The 19,395-nt window shown below is 41.9% G+C and overlaps 1 protein-coding gene across 5 annotated transcripts in view; it reads left to right on the forward strand.

Annotated features, from left to right (window-relative positions):
- Positions 1 to 19,395, forward strand: part of ano5a (anoctamin 5a) — a 39,287-nt gene that overhangs the window by 8,218 nt on the left and 11,674 nt on the right. For 3 of the 5 annotated variants that reach the window (XM_042108959.1, XM_042108961.1, XM_042108962.1), the window contains 10 exons: positions 9,955 to 10,068; positions 11,285 to 11,353; positions 11,879 to 12,163; positions 12,484 to 12,603; positions 12,916 to 13,031; positions 15,349 to 15,483; positions 16,221 to 16,326; positions 16,838 to 16,898; positions 17,365 to 17,516; positions 18,292 to 18,372. In XM_042108959.1, the coding sequence (XP_041964893.1) occupies positions 9,955 to 10,068; positions 11,285 to 11,353; positions 11,879 to 12,163; positions 12,484 to 12,603; positions 12,916 to 13,031; positions 15,349 to 15,483; positions 16,221 to 16,326; positions 16,838 to 16,898; positions 17,365 to 17,516; positions 18,292 to 18,372 (1,239 nt within the window). Of the gene's footprint in view, positions 1 to 7,037; positions 7,282 to 9,954; positions 10,069 to 11,284; positions 11,354 to 11,878; positions 12,164 to 12,483; positions 12,604 to 12,915; positions 13,032 to 15,348; positions 15,484 to 16,220; positions 16,327 to 16,837; positions 16,899 to 17,364; positions 17,517 to 18,291; positions 18,373 to 18,995; positions 19,071 to 19,395 lie in introns of those variants that run through there. The other 2 variants (XM_042108963.1, XM_042108960.1) reach the window with 2 other exon arrangements.

Raw genomic sequence — 19,395 nt, forward strand, 5'->3', positions numbered from 1 at the left:
TTAGTGGGGCTGTAGCCAGGGAAATGTGGGATGCTAACCTTATATCGTGATCGTGGTACTGTCATTACAGTATGGTGCCAAAAGCTTGGGCTACTTTATAATTGATCAAATTCATGAAAAGTCTTCACAAGGTTCTTTACATTTACAATGTTTACATAAGATTAGAATGTGCCTTATTTTAGATTTACAGTACATGTGGGTTTTTTTATAGATACTCTATATTTGAAAGACATTTTACATATAATCATGGGACATGCTGTAAGCCCCTGAGACATGCTGAGTAATGGATGTCATTTGGCGCTCTCTCATTTTGTCATGCTAAACCTGTTATTATGAGACTATAATTGATGTCTTTTAAAACTGGCCACATCTCCTACTTTGAGCAAAGAAGATATACGAAATAGACGGGTAGACGTGATGGCGACATCAGATTATTCAGATTGTTGTATTTACGTGCGACTTTGCTGAGTTGATCCCATGGTGCTGCGATGACAACGGGTCAGATCTCACAAACTTCTGCATGGGACCTCAATTATTGAACAAAGAATGTATTCCAGTCACCCATCAGCTCTGGAGTGAATTTGTCAGATTGAGGCCTGATAAGTGGCAAGCAAAGATGCTAGAACACTCCGCTCTAAAATCTTTGCTGCCAGGAATCAGCTGCTACCTTGAATTTAACCAGTCAAATTCCACTGTCTGATTTAAACGTCAGTGATTTAAAACATCACTGATTTAAACACATTTCATTTCCCCTCCAGTATGACTGAAATGTTATTTCCTCTCCAGTATGGTTGAAAAGAGTGGTGCATCGTGTCTGGTCCATAAGTGTAGCTGAAGACAGGCTAGGAGCCCTTGGGGCAAAGCAACATTAGAGAGGTTAAAAGCTACTCATGTTGGGAGTGGCATGAGAGAGGGAATGGATCTTATCTTCAAGAAGTGGGAATCAGTAGAGCAAAACGATTTAATATCATAAGATGGCAATAGTTCCATTCCATTGCAATTTTGAGAAATGTGATATTCTGCCTAGCCGTATTATATTGGGTCTTGATCTTATATTTGTTGGTCATCTAACAAGATGGAGCTTTTTCCAAACATGCTGGTAGTTCATTAGCTAAACTACCTAGTTTTTTATAACCATATATATGGTTTTATATAACCATTTTTATAACCCCCCCCCCCCCATATCCTGCTCTAAAGGTTAAGGTGGTGTTTGTTAGTTTCCATGGCTACGTATGTCTAATCCTCTGTGCTCTGCTGCACCTGCCCTCTCTGTGGGAGTAGAAGTCATTTCTTCTATTGGGTCATTCCGTGTCTGATCAGATAAGGTGGTTGCTGCATCGTCTCAGATTTTGTTTAAACCTTGTGTATATCAAGAATGTGTCCTAAAACCAAGGCCTGTAAAATATTTCTATTCCAATCCTATGCCTTCATGTTATTTTCAGCCCTTAAAATTCCGTACATCAGTTTTACAGCCTGGAAATCACATTATCTGGGAGGCAATGTTTGGGCATTAATATCATGAAATGTTTTATTCATAGGCTGCCCAAACTTTGTAGGGTAGAAGACTGGAATATGTGGAATATGTTCTCAGTATGTCTGAACCATTAAAAGTTTGTATGGCATTCTCATTGATTTTCTTTAGATTTGGAAAAAAGTGCAAAAAGATTGACATTAAGGGTAGTGTAAACTTTTGTATGCATTTGTAATCAGTCATACTTTTTTCTTTTATTATTTTATTTTATTTACTTAGTGTTCCAATATTTGAGCTATCTACAATCTATGGCTTGTAGGTTTGATTAAACAAAGAGAGTTTGTGTTTCTGTCATTTTCATAGAATGAAAATGGTACAGTATGTGGGATAGCTAGTAGGCACTTGAAAGTCTATGTGAAAGTAGCTCAGTGTATGGGCATTTAGTGTACAAAGGGCCAATGTTATAGATAAATAAATAGAGTTCTGCCTCAGGAACAAGAATGAAAAGGCATTGGTATACAATGTAACCAAGTAATTGTATTTATGTATGAATGAAACATGGTACATCATTGGCACTTTATACACAAAATTACTATAAACTAAGCTATTCCCATTATCATGTTCACACTAGCTAGCTACCACACACACCATTTTAGTCCAATGAAAATTACCAAAAAATGCAATCACACTATGTTTCATCCTTAATATCTTCATGTTCATTTGTTGCAGAGACCTCAGATATTGGCTCAGCATTAATGAAGTATTGTATTTCCACACAAAATAATGATTGGTGTCACGTGGATACAAAAAATTGAGTGCAGAAGACCCTCAATGTCACCAGTTTTGCATTTTGTTCCATATCTAGGGCCTTTTATAAAATGAATGATCATGCGGTGCAAACTTTTAACAGTCCAGTCATACTAAGAAACATGTCTGTATTCCACCTTGCAAAGTTTGAGCAGGCTGGGAATAATACTTTTCAAGATATTAATGCTCAAACCATGTCCGTCCACAGCATGCATGTCAGTGTATTGTAGATCAGGGGTGCGTTTCTACAAAAGTTTGCTTCGTCGTTGCTAAACCACCGAGGTAAAACGCAACTTTCGCTCAAACGACGACCTTGTAACACCTAGAAAATGTCTAGAAGATGTTGTTTGGTCGAAAATAGCAATTTCCGTTCAAAATACTGTCTAGTGTTAATGACTTCAGGCCATAAGTTGATGGTAAAGAAATAGTCCTGCACATTTATTAGAGCATCTGTAGAGCCACATCATACATACAACTTATAATAAATGGACGTAAATGCTTCTGTCGTATCCTAATATTTTCTTAATTACAACCTCTGCTCACGCGCAGGCGTGAATGAGTGGAGGCAGTGGACGCATCTGTGTCTGAACACTATATACAACCTCCGTCGTTCCACCCTTGCACTTTGTCGTTCCACCCTTGCACTCAAGATGAATGAATGTAAATTTAAAACGTTATGATAAGTGAAATACTCAGTTGGAGGGTGTTCAGGTATGATTATAGAGGGGTCAATCTAATCAAACTTATGCGATTAAAACATTGACAACCGCAAAATATCCATGACGACGCTGCAACCACTACTCTTGACCTGGCATTCCAACCACCAAACATTCGGCCCATGTTTGCGATCGAGCGCTGGAACTACCCTTTCCAGAAAACGCCAAATCCATGAACTGGATTGGAATTCACCTGATAAAGGTCTAAGACCGAAACGTTGTAATTTCTAATAAAAAATAATTGCTTGCTTAATGGTCAGTGTGCGGGACTCTTTCTAAGTTCCAGAAAACGCCAAATCCAAGAACGACAGTTCTAACTACAAAGATTGCGACAGGTAGCCAACTACCCTTTCTAAATATGCACCCCAGATCAGAAAAAGTATCAAAAAAGTCCATATAATTTATCCTAACATCAAGAAAATGCAGATATTTTCAGGGACACACAGACGCATGCACACACAGATGTACACGTATCGTATGCACATCTATAGGTCACGTAGCATATACTGTAGGTCATGTAGTCCCCCACTAGCATCACCCCACTCTCCCCGCATGAGTTGTGGCCACCCAGGTTTGGGTCTATTTTGAGGGCTGTGATGAGAGAGGGAGGGAGGGCGAGGACCAGGGAGGGAGTTCCAGCAGGGCCACAGCGTTCTCCGTGTGTATGTGTGTGTGTGTGTGTGTGTGTAATCTGGGATCTGTAATTAGGGGGAAATGAGAGAGGAGCAGCCAAAAGGAAAACTTGGGCCCTGCCATGTCAAACACGACTCTTAAACATGATTCCTAAACACAGGGCACTTACACTAGCCTACAGGACGGGCGGCTAATTCTAGCCCTGTGGGCACAGCTGAGTACAGCTGCTGAGAATCTCACAGACAGGACAGAGCAGGACAGGGTGGTGAACATAGATTAGAGGGGAAAAGAGAAAGTGATAGTGAGATAAAAATGATGGGTGAACATTAATGGTGGAAAAAGGCAAACAGGAGCAGATCTCTGGATGTCTGTAGCCTGTTAAATGTGGTATAGATTAGCTGCCTAGTTGTAGCCATCCATCATGGTGGTATTCGTCAGTTGTAGATGTGCTCACTACTCGATTTCCTCAATTCAGGTGAAGGCCATAAGGCCAGGGAAAAGCCAGGGAAAAGCTTTTGGCTCCCAGTCTGAAATGGAAAAAAGGCCATAACTATGCACTCATTAATTTGTGCTATTACTAGCACAAACTAATGAGTGCATTAGTTATTATTTGTGCTTTCCGTCCAAGCAGGATATGGCCATTTTTTTTTCAGAGTTTGTGTACCTCTGGATTATACCCTTGACCTTATATTTGTCAGCTCCACTAGTTCAGATACAAAGTGTTAGCAAAGTGATATGATAATTTAGAATATGGATGGATGAAACTCTCGTGTTTGTTACAGACAAACTGATAGACCCTTTCTGCTGTTGTTTACATAACTCGTTCTGGTCTGTTTAGCAAGTTCTTTCGCAGCATGCTGATTACACAAATGGTTGACCATCCCCCAGCTGTGTGGACCTTTGTAGTTGTCATGGTAGCGCACTCGGGAGACAAAGCCTGTCATGATCCTCCATTCAGCTGCTGGGGTTATAAATGCAAAAGTGTTTCATAATTAAGTAAATGTCATGTAAAACACCAAAGAGTGTAAATAAAATAATGCAGTGATGCTCTTCCTTATAACACTGCCTCTCACAGTGATGCTTTTCCTTATAACACTGCTCCCTGGTAGTAGGTAGAGTATGTATCCAGCCGATTGGGATGAGATCGCCGCTGCTAGTTCTGCTAGATGTGAATGCAGCAGACACATAGCATACACAATTACTAGCTAAAAGATTGGCCACTGCTATGGTTGTTAAGTCAGGTTATTTACCAGTGATGTTGGTAGGAGATAATGTTAATGCCACAGAATTCTGTCACTTTCTACCTACTGTAGATATAGAATGGTGAGAGAGAAAATACATTTGATCCAATCTTGTTTAAATCACATTTCCGAATGAATGAATTAGCCCTAACCTGTGGCATAAAGTAAGCAATTTTGTACTTAAAGTGGTGAAAAGTCTTGGAAATATCATTTAAAGTCAAAGTTGTAGAAAGATTTTGTAATTTTGTCAGTGAAAATGGGTGGGAACCCAATAGACTGTTGGCTGTATGTAGTAGGGGTGGGCGATATATATCGTCTGCGATAATATTGTGATTGTTGTTTTAACGATGTGCAAATTGACATTATCGAGTATTTTAATCACACTTGAAATCACACATTGAAACCGCATACATTTACTAAATCCAGGAGGTGCGGGAGAAGCCCCTGGCTGCAGCTGAGCAAGTGTCACATGATCACTAGTGGGTCCAAGTTGTCACACGCACGCCTAATGTTTATTTTGTGCAGCAAGAGGTAGGCTACTTGGGATTTTGTACACATTAGTTGATGTACACATTAGTTTCTATCCTGTAACTTGGAATGTTAGCCTACATGATTGCTCTTAAACAAAACCTTGAAGGAAATAACAGAGATGTACTCTGTTGGTCTGCTTAGTTTTACAGTGAATCCTAAGTAGAGGTTTTTGAAGGGAACTTAAGCTTCAGACTTTCTCATGGGAAACTGTCAGGCCTATTCATCTTCTCTAATGTAGCTGTAGACCATGTCATTGCCACACACACAAGTGGGGGCAGAATTGGAAATGTGTCAGAGTGACAATGCATTGGTTGATTTGGTTAAAAGGTCACAGGTTAGGTTATTGGTTAGTATTGTATTGATGCTATTCATAAATAATGAGCTGTAAAGTAACTCAGACTTTTACACATTTCTTTTAAAGGATATCGACTAATTATCGTTATCGTCAAAATCACAAAAAATATCGAGATATTATTTTTTGTCCATATCGCCCACCCCTAGAATGTAGTATAATTATTTTGAAAAGAATGACGCACAAGTATGTTACATGCAAATACTTCTGACTACAGTTTGAAGCACATGGTTAATCTCAGACATTTTAGACTTATCATTAGAATGATTGTTTTTTCAACAAAAAAATGTTGTAGGAGGACTTAGACCCATAAGAAAGTTGTAGCTTCCTATCCTGCAGCTTGTTTTACTGTGTTTGCATTCTCTGCAGTGCTCTGTCTCTCGCACACACACACACACACACACACACACACACACACACACACACACACACACACACACACACACAAAGAAAAAGAGAGAGAGAGCGAGAGAGAGAGAGAGACGCCTCACACACACACACACTCACACACACACACACACACACAGAAAGAGAGAGAAAGAGACGCCACACACACACACACACACACACACACACTCACACACACTCACACACACGCTCCTCATTGCTGTGAGTGCAGTGTGCTGGTTCCCCTGCCTGCTGTGTACAACACACGGCCACAGCTCTGCCTATTTAAAGCGCTGGTAGGGTCAGACAGCCGCCTCGCCGCTATTCCGGGAACCACACAGCATTTTGTTGGCAAATCCTAGATAGCTGGGGACTCTGGGGTGGGTCTGGTTCTAGTCTGGCGCAGACGTGGCCCAGATCCAAAGGCTTCACTTGGTGTTTTTTTGTGTTGATTTAGCATCAGAGTATGCTGCCATGCTATGAAAGACAGTGAGTTTCATATAAATTGTTTTATAGGGTGTCTGTAAACGGTCTGTTTGGTTTATGTGGTGAATGTTAACGTCAGCTCAGTTGTTTTTAAACGGTGCGCATAAAAAGGTGAAAACGGCCTTTAAATGACAGTGATGTTTTTTAAAATCCGCCACTACCAGCATCACCTGTGAGTGATGTCACTTCCTGTTGTGATGTGATTTTATCATGCCCCGAGCATCATCACTGTGAGACCCTCTTTATCTCCCTCACTCTCTCTCTCACTCTCTCTCTCACTCTCTCTCTCACTCTCTCTCTCACTCTCTGTTTCTGCAACTCTCCCCCTCCCCTTCCTTCTCTCCTCTCTTGCTCTCTCCCTCCCTGCTTTCCTCCCTCTCCTCCATGGCAGTGTGTGTGTATATGTGTGTGTATGTGTGTGTGTGCTGTCTGGGCGTGTGCTGGCTCGCTGCTGTGGAAGCCTGTGGTCACTGTGGAACAGCTGTGTGTTCATGTGTGTGTATGTGAGGGCCTGGGTAAAGGCCGTAGAGAAACGGGGTGTATGTTTGTGTGTGTGTGTTAGAGAGAGAGAGCGCAGTTGGATATAGCAACGTCCTGACAGCCTGGTGTAGCCACTGATGCTGCGTCCGTGAGACCAAGAGAGCGAGAGGCATGGAGGTAAAACGCTCATCTCTCACCGCACATTGCACACCGCACACCGCACACCCCCAACCCCCCACCCTCACACCCACACGCCCCACTCTCTCTGCCTGCAGCTAGCAGATAGAGCAGAGAGGGCTACCCAGGGAGGGGCTCTATCAGTATAGACACGGTAGCCTCACACAGCAATGCTACTTTACTGTACACTGCTGTTAGCAATGCTGCATGTAAAAGACTGTTAGCTTTGCTGCTGCACATGCTTCTCGTATAACTTTTTATTCAGGTGTTAGCAGTGTGTGACTCTAATACTGCTATGTGGCATGCCAAACCTCTAGTAGGCTAATGTTTTCATTGTCAGTTTATGTTGGGATGTGTTGTGCTGGCTGCGTTGGCAGCTGTGGTCCTTTTTTGTTTTCCAACATGAAAAATGTAGGTTTTTGATTCAGAAGTCATGCGTGACACCACGGCGACCTTGGACTTCAACAGGGCTTTCCCTCAGGAGGGTGGCCCTTATCTCTGCTGGCTCAAGGCACTGTTGACAGTCTGCCATGGCTCATGCCTCAGGCACTCTTAAGAGGCCGCCAGAGTTTATGCTCGCTGTCCCTCGTGTGTTTATATCTAAAGGGGTGGGGATGTGGGATGAGTTTCCTTGCTCTGTTTATATTGGCGGGGGTGGGGCAGGCAGAGGGGGTCAGGAGATGGTAGTGAGGTGTTAGCCGCGTGCTGCTAGCTAGATGTGGCTAACACCACCACAGCTCAGGTCTCAGACTGGGGGCTCTGCTGTCTGCACTGTCATTGGCTATTTTTAGACTCTGAGAACAGCTGCAGGAGAACCAATGACAGGAGACAAACCAGGTTTTTACCCTGCTATCTCTCTCTCTTTCTCTCTCTGTCTCACTCAACGCATGTGTTAGTGGCCTTTTGTTCCTTCTCTCATACTCTTTCTCTCTGCCTGCTGGTTTACTTGCTACATGTCTTATCTCTCCCTACTTCCCCACCATTCTCATCATATTTCTCTATCCATTTATCTTCCCCTTTCTCTCTCTTTCTCATTATTTTTTCACTCTCTTTGACTCTCCCCCTCTCTATCCATCTTTACTCTCTCTCTCTCTCTCTCCCTCTCTCTCTTTACTCATTCTCCTCATTCCTGTCTCTCTCTCCCTCTCCCTCCCTCCCTCCTTCTGCATTCCATCTCCCTCCCAGTAGTAGAGATGACAGTGGGGAGTGCTGGAGGCCATGAGCCACGTGGCACAAGCCCCAGCAAAGGGCTCAAACTCACTGCAGCCACTTACTGTAGCTTAGTGCTCCTCATATGGTGTGTGGTAGATACAATTATATTATTACTCAGGTTTCCTGCTGGGATAGAAGCAGTCATTAGTCATGAGTGGCCTTGCATAGAAGCTGCATTGGTCAGGCTGTGCCTGGAATATTAGTAACACACCCTTGGCCTGGCCAGGGATATTGGTCACATTGCTGACATTAAACTGGGCGTAGGTCTCCTGTTTTAAGTAACTGTCTAGGCTAATTCAGGGTTAACTTAGAGACCCACAGAGGCACTGCTCAATGGCGTGATTCTGCCTACATCTCCCCGAAACGGTGGTGGTATCTTAGAGACGTGTGGTGAGATTGAATGCTCGCAAATTGTGGCAGCAGATATCAAGGGAGCTGTAGGCTATAGGAACAAATGCAAACTAAAAAGCAAATATTGCAAACTTAAGCAAACTTGAAACTTGAAATTCCATTGCTTGCTCTCACTTTTCAGGAGGCATATACTGCAAGTATGCTAGACTGATAATTAAAGTGTTACTGTTAACCTAAAAGTATTTTAGATAATTTTTATTTCTTTTTGATAACTTTAGAAATCATTCACTGTGACTTCCTTCCTGGACTACTAATAAGCCCTAAATTGAAAACATGAAACACAGGAAATGACCGTCCAGGGCTGGTATGGAGAGCATTGTGTGTGTGGTGTGTGCGTGTGTGGTATGTGTGTGTGTGCGTGTGTGCGTGCGTGTGCGTCTCTTAGAGCCATGAGGACAGTAGAGAACTGTTGTATCTCTGGGGAAGTGAAGACATGTGTGTAGTGTTTTGGCCTCTCCTCTCTCTTCCCTTCTGGCCTTTCCCCTGAGTCCTGAGTGTCAAGGACTACAGCAGACTACATCACTACAACTCTACACACAGATACATCCCAGCACTACAACCCTGCTGTCTAACCCGTGGCCAGCCGTGTGTGTGTGTGTATATATTTGTGTGTCAGGTGTGTGTGTGTGTGTGTGTGTGGGGGGGGGGGGGGGTGCTTGTGTGAGTGAGAGAAAGAAAGAGAGAGCATGGATGATCTGCTACTACCGCAAGAGAAATCACAGCGAGGTGTTAGTCGACCATTCACTAAAGCATCTGTACTGGTTTGCATGAAGTGCATACGCACTGCTAAAGTGAGCGCTGCTGTGTGTATGAGAACCAGGCTTTAAGAGTGTGTGATCTGAATCATAACAACCTGAGCTGTATTTGCAGTGAGACTCTGTGGCATGCTGTTCAGAGGAGGCCTCTGTGGAGAGAGACTTTTGCATCTGCTTGAATGCTGACCAAGTATGGCTAACCCTGGTGGGCTGCCAGGCATTTCAAACAGCATTATTTCGGAAATCTAATTTGCTCTCTGTGTGTGTGTGTATGTGTGTGTGTGTGTTCACACAGGTGGACAAGCAGCAGCAGAGCAAAGACTCTGTGTTCTTCAGAGATGGCATGCGGCGGATCGATTTCGTCCTCTCCTACGTGGACGACAAAGAAAAAGACGCCGAGAAGAAGCAGGTGAGCTGAGCTCTGCCTGTTGCGGTTGGAATGACCTGTGCCCAGAGGGACAGCTGTTCTCCTGCCCGGTCTCATTATGGGCGTCTTATGCGTCATCTTGGCCTATGATCCGGATATTCGTCTATCGGTTTATTGTTTTATCAGTTTTGACGTATTGCTGTTGACTGTTCCACTGATAACATGGATGTTCTCATGTTCTCATGGACCCAGGTCTAACCCACAAGGTGTTACACAATGCCTTACAGACAAACCTACACAGACAGAAGTATTGAAAAATCACACAACACTACTTATTTAATTCCAAAATCAGACATTAGAAATTGTAAACCAATAATGCATATTGTATTGACACCTATGCTACATTTTCATTAGCAGGAAGATAAAAGATGTGCAGAAAATGCGTTCATTCAAAGCAAAGCTGGTGTTGTTTATCTGACAATTTGTCTGGCATGGATCAGTGAAACTGCACCAGTCTCATGTGGCCTGGTGCATTAGGGAAAGATCAATACGTCTGCACTCAGAGCCTCACAATGAACCAAACGGAGAGGTCTGATAGTGAAAAGCACACAAAAATCCTACACTCACCCTCCAAGACAAGCCAAAGAAAGTAAAAAGTAAAAAAAAAACTCACTGCCCCATACCCCCACGCTACCTCTACTGCGGCCAGCTTCACACTGCTTTACACTCTTTCACCCTGTCTCTCTCTCCCTCTCCATTGCTTTCTCTGCCTATCTTTCTCTGTTCCTCTCCTGTCTGCCTCTCTGTCTCTCCATCTCTGTGTTCTGTTCGTAAACGTGTGTGAGGGTGCCACAGGATCACACACCCATGTGTAAACACTCTGTGGGTGGAAATACCAGCTGTCACACAGCCGTCTTACCCAGAGAAGTACAGAAGTGCGGTGTTGGTGAATGACTGCGCCTGTGTGTTCTTCAGTTTGTCTTTTTGTGGAAGTGTGTGTGTATGTGTATGTGTGTGTGTGTGTGTGTGTGTGTGTGTGTGTGAATGGGGGAGGAGGCAAATTGCTGGATGCCCCAGGGTCTCTGACCTAGCTGGGAAGCACACTTCCCGTATTTCCAGTAGAGTATTGTTTTTCTTCAGTCTGTTATCAACGTTGCCTTTTTATTTCCTGTATGCTTGAATTCATCACAGACTGTCAAGACTTGTTAATTTTATTGAACTTCTCTGTGTGTTTGTGTCTGTGTGTGTGTTTCTGCAGGAGAGGAGAAAGGTGTATGAGGCTAACCTCCAAGAAGCTGGACTTGAAATGGAGACAGAGGACAAATCGGTCAGTGTGTGTGTGTGTGTGTGTGTGTGTGTGTGTGTGCGTGTGTGTGTGTGTGTGAGTGTGTATCTATAATTGTGCTTTGGCACATGCTAGGTGTGTTTTCATGTGTAACGACAGCATACCACAGACAACACAAAGAAACCTTGAACAAATAAAAAAATTTTTTTTAAATTATACCATTCTTGCGCATTCACTCTCACACACACACACACACACACACACAGCTGTTCATCATGACACAATATTATGTCTCACAATATTATGCCAGTGAAAGTACTGTATCACATTCATAATAACCAGTCAGATTTAACAAAAATGATTATTATTGATTAATGATTATTACTTTGTCTTTTGCCATTGTGCTCCTGTCAATAAGGTCCCACCTTGTGCGTATTTATGTATGCATGCATGTACTGTATGTATGTATATACTGTATGCATGTGTATGTAAATACTGTATGTATGTGTATGTATGTATATATGTATATCATTGAGCTGATGTGCTCATTTACCATCATGTTGTCAGGAATCTGAGGATGGCAAAACGTACTTCCTGAAGATCCACGCACCCTGGGAGGTGCTGGCCACGTATGCCGACATCCTGAAGATCAAGGTGCCCTTCAAGGCCAACGATATCCCAGAGCACCGCGATGTGCCACTGTCCTGGCTCTTCACGCCGTTCCGGCTGCCCACCCATGTCATGCACCCTGAGCCCGACTACTTTACCTCGGCCTTTGACAAGAGCAAGATCGACTTCTTCCTCATCGACGACAAGGACACATTATTCCCCCCGTCCACACGCAACAGAATCGTAAGGAGATAATGTTGAAACCCATATTATGTAATAAGAGACTCTGCACTGCATATTTTACATGATGAATGTATTATTATTATTATTATTATTATTATTATTATTATTATTATTATTATTATTACAAATTATTCTATTTTTTTTTACTTTTGTGTGTTTCAATACAGTGATTGCATCATTAGCTCTATGAAAAGTACATACAGTTAAATAATTGAGTATCTCAGCTTGCGCACACTAGTGCGCCGGATATGCTGACCTTTGATGTTTACAGATAGAGCAGAGAATTGGCGTCTCATTTTCCCTGTTCTCCCTTTTTTTAGGTTTATTACATCCTCTCCCGCTGCGCTTACCAGAACATTGACTGCCAAAACAACGACAAGAAGGGCATCAAGCGGCTACTCAACAACGGGACCTATTCGGCCGCCTACCCCCTGCATGATGTAAGAGATGGGGAGAATTATGCTCCTAGTTGATGTGGGCAGCAAGGGTCAATCCAGGATGTACAATTTAAGACAACAATGCCCTTCTGTTTTCTTGTGTCTTCATATCATATGCCCTCGATAAATAAAATAGTGATGCTTTAAAAGAATACATTCCTGGCTGTATCATAAGTTTGAAAAACCTTTGCGTGTGACTGTGTGTTTATGTATGTACATCTCCCTGTGTGTGTGTGTGTGTGTGTGTGTGTGTGTGTGTGTGTGTGTGTGTGTGTGTGTGTGTGTGTGTGTGTGTGCGTTTGTGTACATTCACAGTGCAGGTACTGGACACAGTCTCGAGACGATAACTGTGAGAATGAGAGGTACAGCCTCTACCGATACTGGGCCCAGTTTTTCCGCTTCTACAAAGAGCAGCCACTCAACCGCATCCGGTAAGAACAACAGGATATGCCTTACATACACCGTAGGATATCCAACATTTGGCAGGATATTACACGTCATCAACCAAGAGTTAACAAGGTCTGTCATACCCTGTGTCCACAAATATGAGGGATTTTTGCACAAAATAATCTGATGACGTAAAGCATAAAATCATTTGAAAATAAATGTCATAGAATGTTGGTTAAATCTGGATTTTCAACAGTGTTTTTTTTTTTTTTTTTTCAAAAGCGCACTAGGACCTTGTTAATTCTGAGATGATGCTACAATGAACTTCTGAATTACAGTATATAAGACACTGTGTATTACCGTAATTTCCCCAGACTATTAACCGAGGTTTATACATTGATTTTGCAAAATTTCTTCATCTTTGAGGTCAATACATGATGATGGGCTATACGTGGGAATGCATTTCTTTTCTTTATTCTTCTTTCTGATTAAAGCACAATCTAAGTCTGATGTATTGGGCTATTGGGCACTGCGGTTAATACATGGGTGTTGCGTTCTAATTTGCATAAAACATGCCCGTGGTTAATACACAATGTGGCTAATACATGAGTACAAGGTATTCTTAATATTGTGAAAACACTATCGTAACTCCCCCTATTTCCACCGGTCCCGTATTTCCACCGCCTTGCGTTTATGTGTCACTTAATATCCATTTCTATACAAACCAAGACAGCGGACTCCTATAGAAACGCAACCACGCACAACATAGGTGTATCTAAATTAGCTATGTACCAAAAATGACATTTTACCGTGACTCGAGGAGCTGTAAACAGTGTTGTAAGGCTGCGTGTACACAACCGCTTGGAGCTCCAGTGGAATTTTAATTTCACGACGAGAATTCTCGGTCTAACCGTCCATGTGCCGTTGAAACGGTGTAAATAGGCGACCCATCAGGCCAGTACTATAACTCCGAGCGTGGTAAACAAAATCGGATATTTCAGGCAGTAAATGCTCCAGTTAGGAACCAAACCAGATTTTGTTCAAATCTACACAACTATGGCTACTGAAAAATGTAAGGTTCATTTAGTAAATGTTATTTTGAAGTGTTAAAAAACATCGTTGTTTTAGAATTTCTGAACAAAAGTGGTGATAATTGGGGGTGTTACGATAGGGGTGTAAAGATTAACCGATACGTATCGGTATCCGTGTTTAACGTGTAAGATACGGCTACATGGATACTTGAAGCCCCGTATCGGAATAAAACTGAAATGAACCGTTGTTTTACTTGTTACAAATCGGTTCACAACCTTTTCTGCTCGCTCAGACTCTCATTTACGTTCCAAGCAGCGCGTTCATCCCACGTCTGGTTTTGAAACTATACGTGGCACGGAATTGTGGGTAATGCAGTTCGTTTTTGGCTACATTCATTGCCCAAAGTTGTCAAATGACCTCATTACCCATACATCTACTGCAACTTAAGCACGTGACAACTCGCACTCGGTCGTTTGTTTTACAGTTTTTACTCTTTTGTTTTTCAAAATCCAGCGCGAAATTAAACACTAAACTGCAACGATAGTCTGTAGAGTATAGCCTTACGTTTGATGAAGGGATTTCCTTAATGTTAAATAATAATTTGGCCCTTGCTAAAACGATGCAGAAATTATTAGCCAATTATATTGTTCATATTCACTGACTTGTGGCATTATAGGTTTCTGCTTTAGGTCTACCGTTGGAACAAAATAAACCCAGAGAGTTCATTGATATGTAGGCCTATTTTATTCTTGTAGGCTATATGAGAAAAGGCCAAGAGTGTCTTAAGCACTGTTTTATTTTATTTCGGTATTGTCTTACCTCAACAAGGCTACAGCTCCATGAAAACAATCAGATATAACTCTATAAAATCTATAAAGTCTATAAAAAAAAATATGTTGTATTTGGCTGCTGTGTTTGACTGAAATGTAGACTATTATTTTTTCATTTCAATACAGTATATGAAACAAACCTCAGTTTAGATAATCATATTCACACATTTTTTTGCCTAATTGACAACCATGACCATGATAACTGATAATATAAAATTAATGTGCACCTTGAGCAAATTATAAAAAATCTTTCAGAATGCTTTCCATTCTTGAACTGCATCGAATTACATCGAATCGCATCGCATCGTACTGAATCGTTTTTTATGAACATGTATCTTTTCTTGTATCGAATCGTGCCCATGTATCTAGATGCGAATTGTATCGTCTTTTACATGAGAGATTCACACCCCTAGAAAACACTGATGTTTTTCACATAATCATGTCCTGATAATACTTCACTTAGCGGATTCTTCATTGTTTGTATGTGTGTGATTGACAGCAAATACTATGGTGAGAAGATTAGCATCTACTTTGCCTGGCTAGGCTTCTACACAGAAATGCTGTTCTATGCTGCTGTGGTGGGAGGCATCTGCTTTGTCTACGGGGCCACCACTTACGACCAAAGTACCTGGAGGTGAGGACTAAGACTGAACCAGGACAGGTTTAAACTTGTGCAGGACATAACACAAATTCCATGTCCAAACCAGCTCTGCTGTATGTAACATAGCTCTCCAGCACTGAATTGAGTACACTAATGCCTTCTCAAACTATTTGCCTTAGTATCAGAGACATTGTAGTTTTGCATTTTGGATACTATTTCACTGACAGATTTAAACTGGGTGTCCACAAGAATCCTATTCAAATTGTCACTGAGGCCTTTTAGTAAAAGTCACAGGGACTTTCAGTTCAGCTCTGGAAATTGAATAAACAAAGAGTGACGTACACCGAAACACTATTAGGGAAGTACTGACTTCTGGTCATAAACTTAACAATGAAAAGAGAATGTTGCATACTCTGGCTCCAGATATTACATTACATTACATTACATTTGGCTGACGCATTTTTAGCCAAAGCTACTAACAACATGGTAAACAGTTTAAGTTTTAAAGCAATTCTGAACAATTTTAGGACAATTTAAAAAACGGTAGAGTACAGTAAGAATAACTGCATCAGTGAGTGCTGTTTTTAACAGTTACGTGCCAGTTCAAGAAGGCTGGTGAGTGCTAGGATCAGCAAGACTTGTTGTAATATACTGTATATCCTATTTTTCAGCTCTGGAAATTGAACCACTGACCTCAGGACAGCCAGAGATTATGTGTAGTTGTTGTCTGATAATCATCTTCCCTATCTTCCTTCTCTCTCTCTCTGCAGTAAAGAGATTTGCAGTGAAAACATAGGTGGGCAGATTGTCATGTGTCCTCTGTGCGATAAGAAGTGTGGGTACTGGAAGCTCAACTCCACGTGCAACTCCACATGGGTTTGTTTGTTCATACATCCATACTGTACATCCATACTGTACATCCATCCAATCATTTGTTTGTTTGTTCAATAATTCATCCATTCATCCATTCATCCATACATCCATTCATCCATACATCCATCCATTCATTCATTCATTCAACCTTCATTTATTATTCACCCTTCCCCTGTCAGAATGCTGACCATACATGTACAATCTTACTTCAACATTACTACAAAACTGTTAAATGTACTTATTTCTTAGATCCACGTCCAAGGTAACATCATTTCAATATAGTTAGGAACGTCTATACTCTTCACATCAATACAATTACAATACTGTTAACCTCTTACTGTAACCACTGCATGATTCCTATTGGAAAAAACGTGGTTTGGTTTATTTGACATTTGGCCAATTACTTTTTTCCAGATCCAAACATTTGATTGAATACATCTCTTATGTGGCCATTTTCAGATGTGCAGATGTGCAGAGATTGTAAACTGTAAAATGTTTTTTCCCCCCCTCACAGCAATCACACTTGTTTGACAACGTGGGGACAGTGTTCTTCGCCGTATTCATGGCTATATGGGGTAAGAGGCTTCATTTGCAGTGTAGCACCACCTGCTGGACAAGTTGTGTAATGCCAAAAGTAAATTGAAAGCTCACCAGCGGACGCCGTGTTTGGTGAATTCATACAGTATATCTAATCTCCTGTGTTTGACCAGCAGCCCTATCATTCTGGTACACACTATATAGGCATTTCCGCAGTTCCATTTAGTACAGTAGTGTAGCTCAGACCAAACCATTGATAATTACAGACAGCCAAAATGTTGCTTCAGGAGTGTGGAAGGATTAGTAATGTGATTAATTGTTTAGCTTTAACATTAACAACCTTATCCCAGAAGCATGGAGTCCACCTTTAGCTAAAGGGCACTGTTGTGTTAGGTGTGGCCCCTTTGAGTGTGAATAACAGTGTATAAACCATAGACTGTAAAGGTATAAACCCATTGCACCCTCTGGTGGTGTTGAGTAGTAATGCACGGTGTTGCCCTGCAGTGACTCTGTTCCTGGAGCTGTGGAAGAGGCGGCAGGCGCGTCTGGAGTATGAGTGGGACCTGGTGGACTTTGAGGAGGAGCAGCAGCAGCTGCAGCTCAGGCCCGAGTACGAGATCAAGTGCCGCAAGCGACGCCTCAACCGCGTCACACAGGTAGCCTGTCAGTCATGTGTCAGTCATGTGCACTCAGTTTTGCTCTGTTTCTATACCATAGGATGCATTGTCTATAGACTATGCACATAGAGTGTTTGAGCTTGTCAACATGTTTACAGGACAAATTTTAAAGACTGTAGTTTTGATTGACTTTGATATTCTTAATTGATATCCATGTCAGTGTTTATAGATGCAGTAATGATAATGTTTACAGTGCTAAATGTCCATATATCACTGTATTGTATGGGTAAAGTGTACATATTCATTTATATGTATAATGTGTATTAAATCAGTTACACCTTCACATATGTCTAATCTAATGGATAGGATGATTAACCTGTGTGATCAATCTTTCAGGAACAGTAGGCTGCAATTAATGGTGGTAAGATTAAAGACAGTGATGTAGAATCCTACAAGGTTATATATACACTTGGCAGAAATATTGACTAGGGCAAAGAGTGCTAAACACCAACAGTTTGAACAAGGGAGAAAGTTACACAATACAGTTTGTCATCAGAGAGAGTAGAATGGTTATTGATTGGAAGTTACAGGGCAGCACCAGTTAGATGAAGAACATTTTTACATAATGTGCGTGTGGTGCAATTGAGTTAATCCACCTGCAGTGAGACTAAATGAATGAATTCAAGTTAGAATGATTTGAAGGAGTTCATAGACCCATTTATGCAAAGCAGCAGAAATTCTGTGGGGGTATGTGTTATGTAACACCCCACCCTTCCTCACTGTGTGTGTGCGTGTGTGTGTGTGTGACATGAAGGAGATGGAGTGGGTTCTGGACCGCTCCCATGCTGATTTTCTTGGCAAGCTGTGCATATGCTGGGCCACAGTGGTGCTGTGGGTAAGAGGGGCATCAAACGCCTGGTGTGTGCCCAGTGTGTGCCTGCGAATGAGTGCCCGCTAGAGTGACCAATGGCTTGGCTGGCATGCTGACACCCAGTCTGTGTGTGTGTGTGTGTGTGTGTGTGTGTGTGTGTGTGTGTGTGTGTGTGTGTGTGTGTGTCTGTGATGACTCTGGCAGATGAAGAATCCTGGTTGATAGTAAGAGTGGGAGACGTATAACTGTACAGTATCTGTAGTGCTGGTGAATCAGGGGAGTTCTTGCTGTTGTATGTCAGATTATCCTCTAAGGGATGCATTCTTAACAAAAATACAGCTAGAAAAGATCAGCTTCCCTTTATGAGATATTCATTATAAAACTATTCGGATTTCGGATCAATTCATCTCAGCCTTGTTGTCCAGAGGAGCCCTTTTGCAATGCCAAAGATTGTAAACATAACAAACCCATGACAACTGGTCTACTGTAGTAAGAGACTGAATGAGGAGAATCAGAGTGGTATGTGAGGGGTGTGTGAAAGACTAGCCAGCCTGCCTGGGTATAGCCCCCTGGAGGCTGGGAGTGCGGTTTGAGGCTAACGTGTGCTGACTGACTGATGGCTGCTTCTTGTTGCTCTGCCTGGGTAGGAAATGGAGCCTTACTTACCCCTAACCAGCCAGTGTGTGCGCAACTGTGTCTCCGGAGTCACCGTCTTATTCTGGGTGAGCACTGCATCTTTCCCCACAAAATCTTTACTTTTATCATTATCATCATCATCATAATCATTCATGTCACCATATCTTCTGTCTAACTTAGTATTACCAAATTGAAAGTGCCAGGTTAAGTACAAAAGCATAAGGTTTACTGATAATTGGCTACCAATAATTATCAACCATTACTTTCTTTAAAGCCTAAATGTATTATTCAGTAATTAATACCAGTAATTATCCTACAGTATTATACTGCACACAATTAAGTTGAAGCTTATTCAAGCTAGCCACTGTTAACAGACAAAAGTTTGAAAGGGACTGTAAAGTAAAGTGACAG

The sequence above is a fragment of the Alosa sapidissima genome, chromosome 11, assembly GCF_018492685.1.
Source record: "Alosa sapidissima isolate fAloSap1 chromosome 11, fAloSap1.pri, whole genome shotgun sequence".
Lineage (NCBI taxonomy): Eukaryota > Metazoa > Chordata > Actinopteri > Clupeiformes > Clupeidae > Alosa > Alosa sapidissima.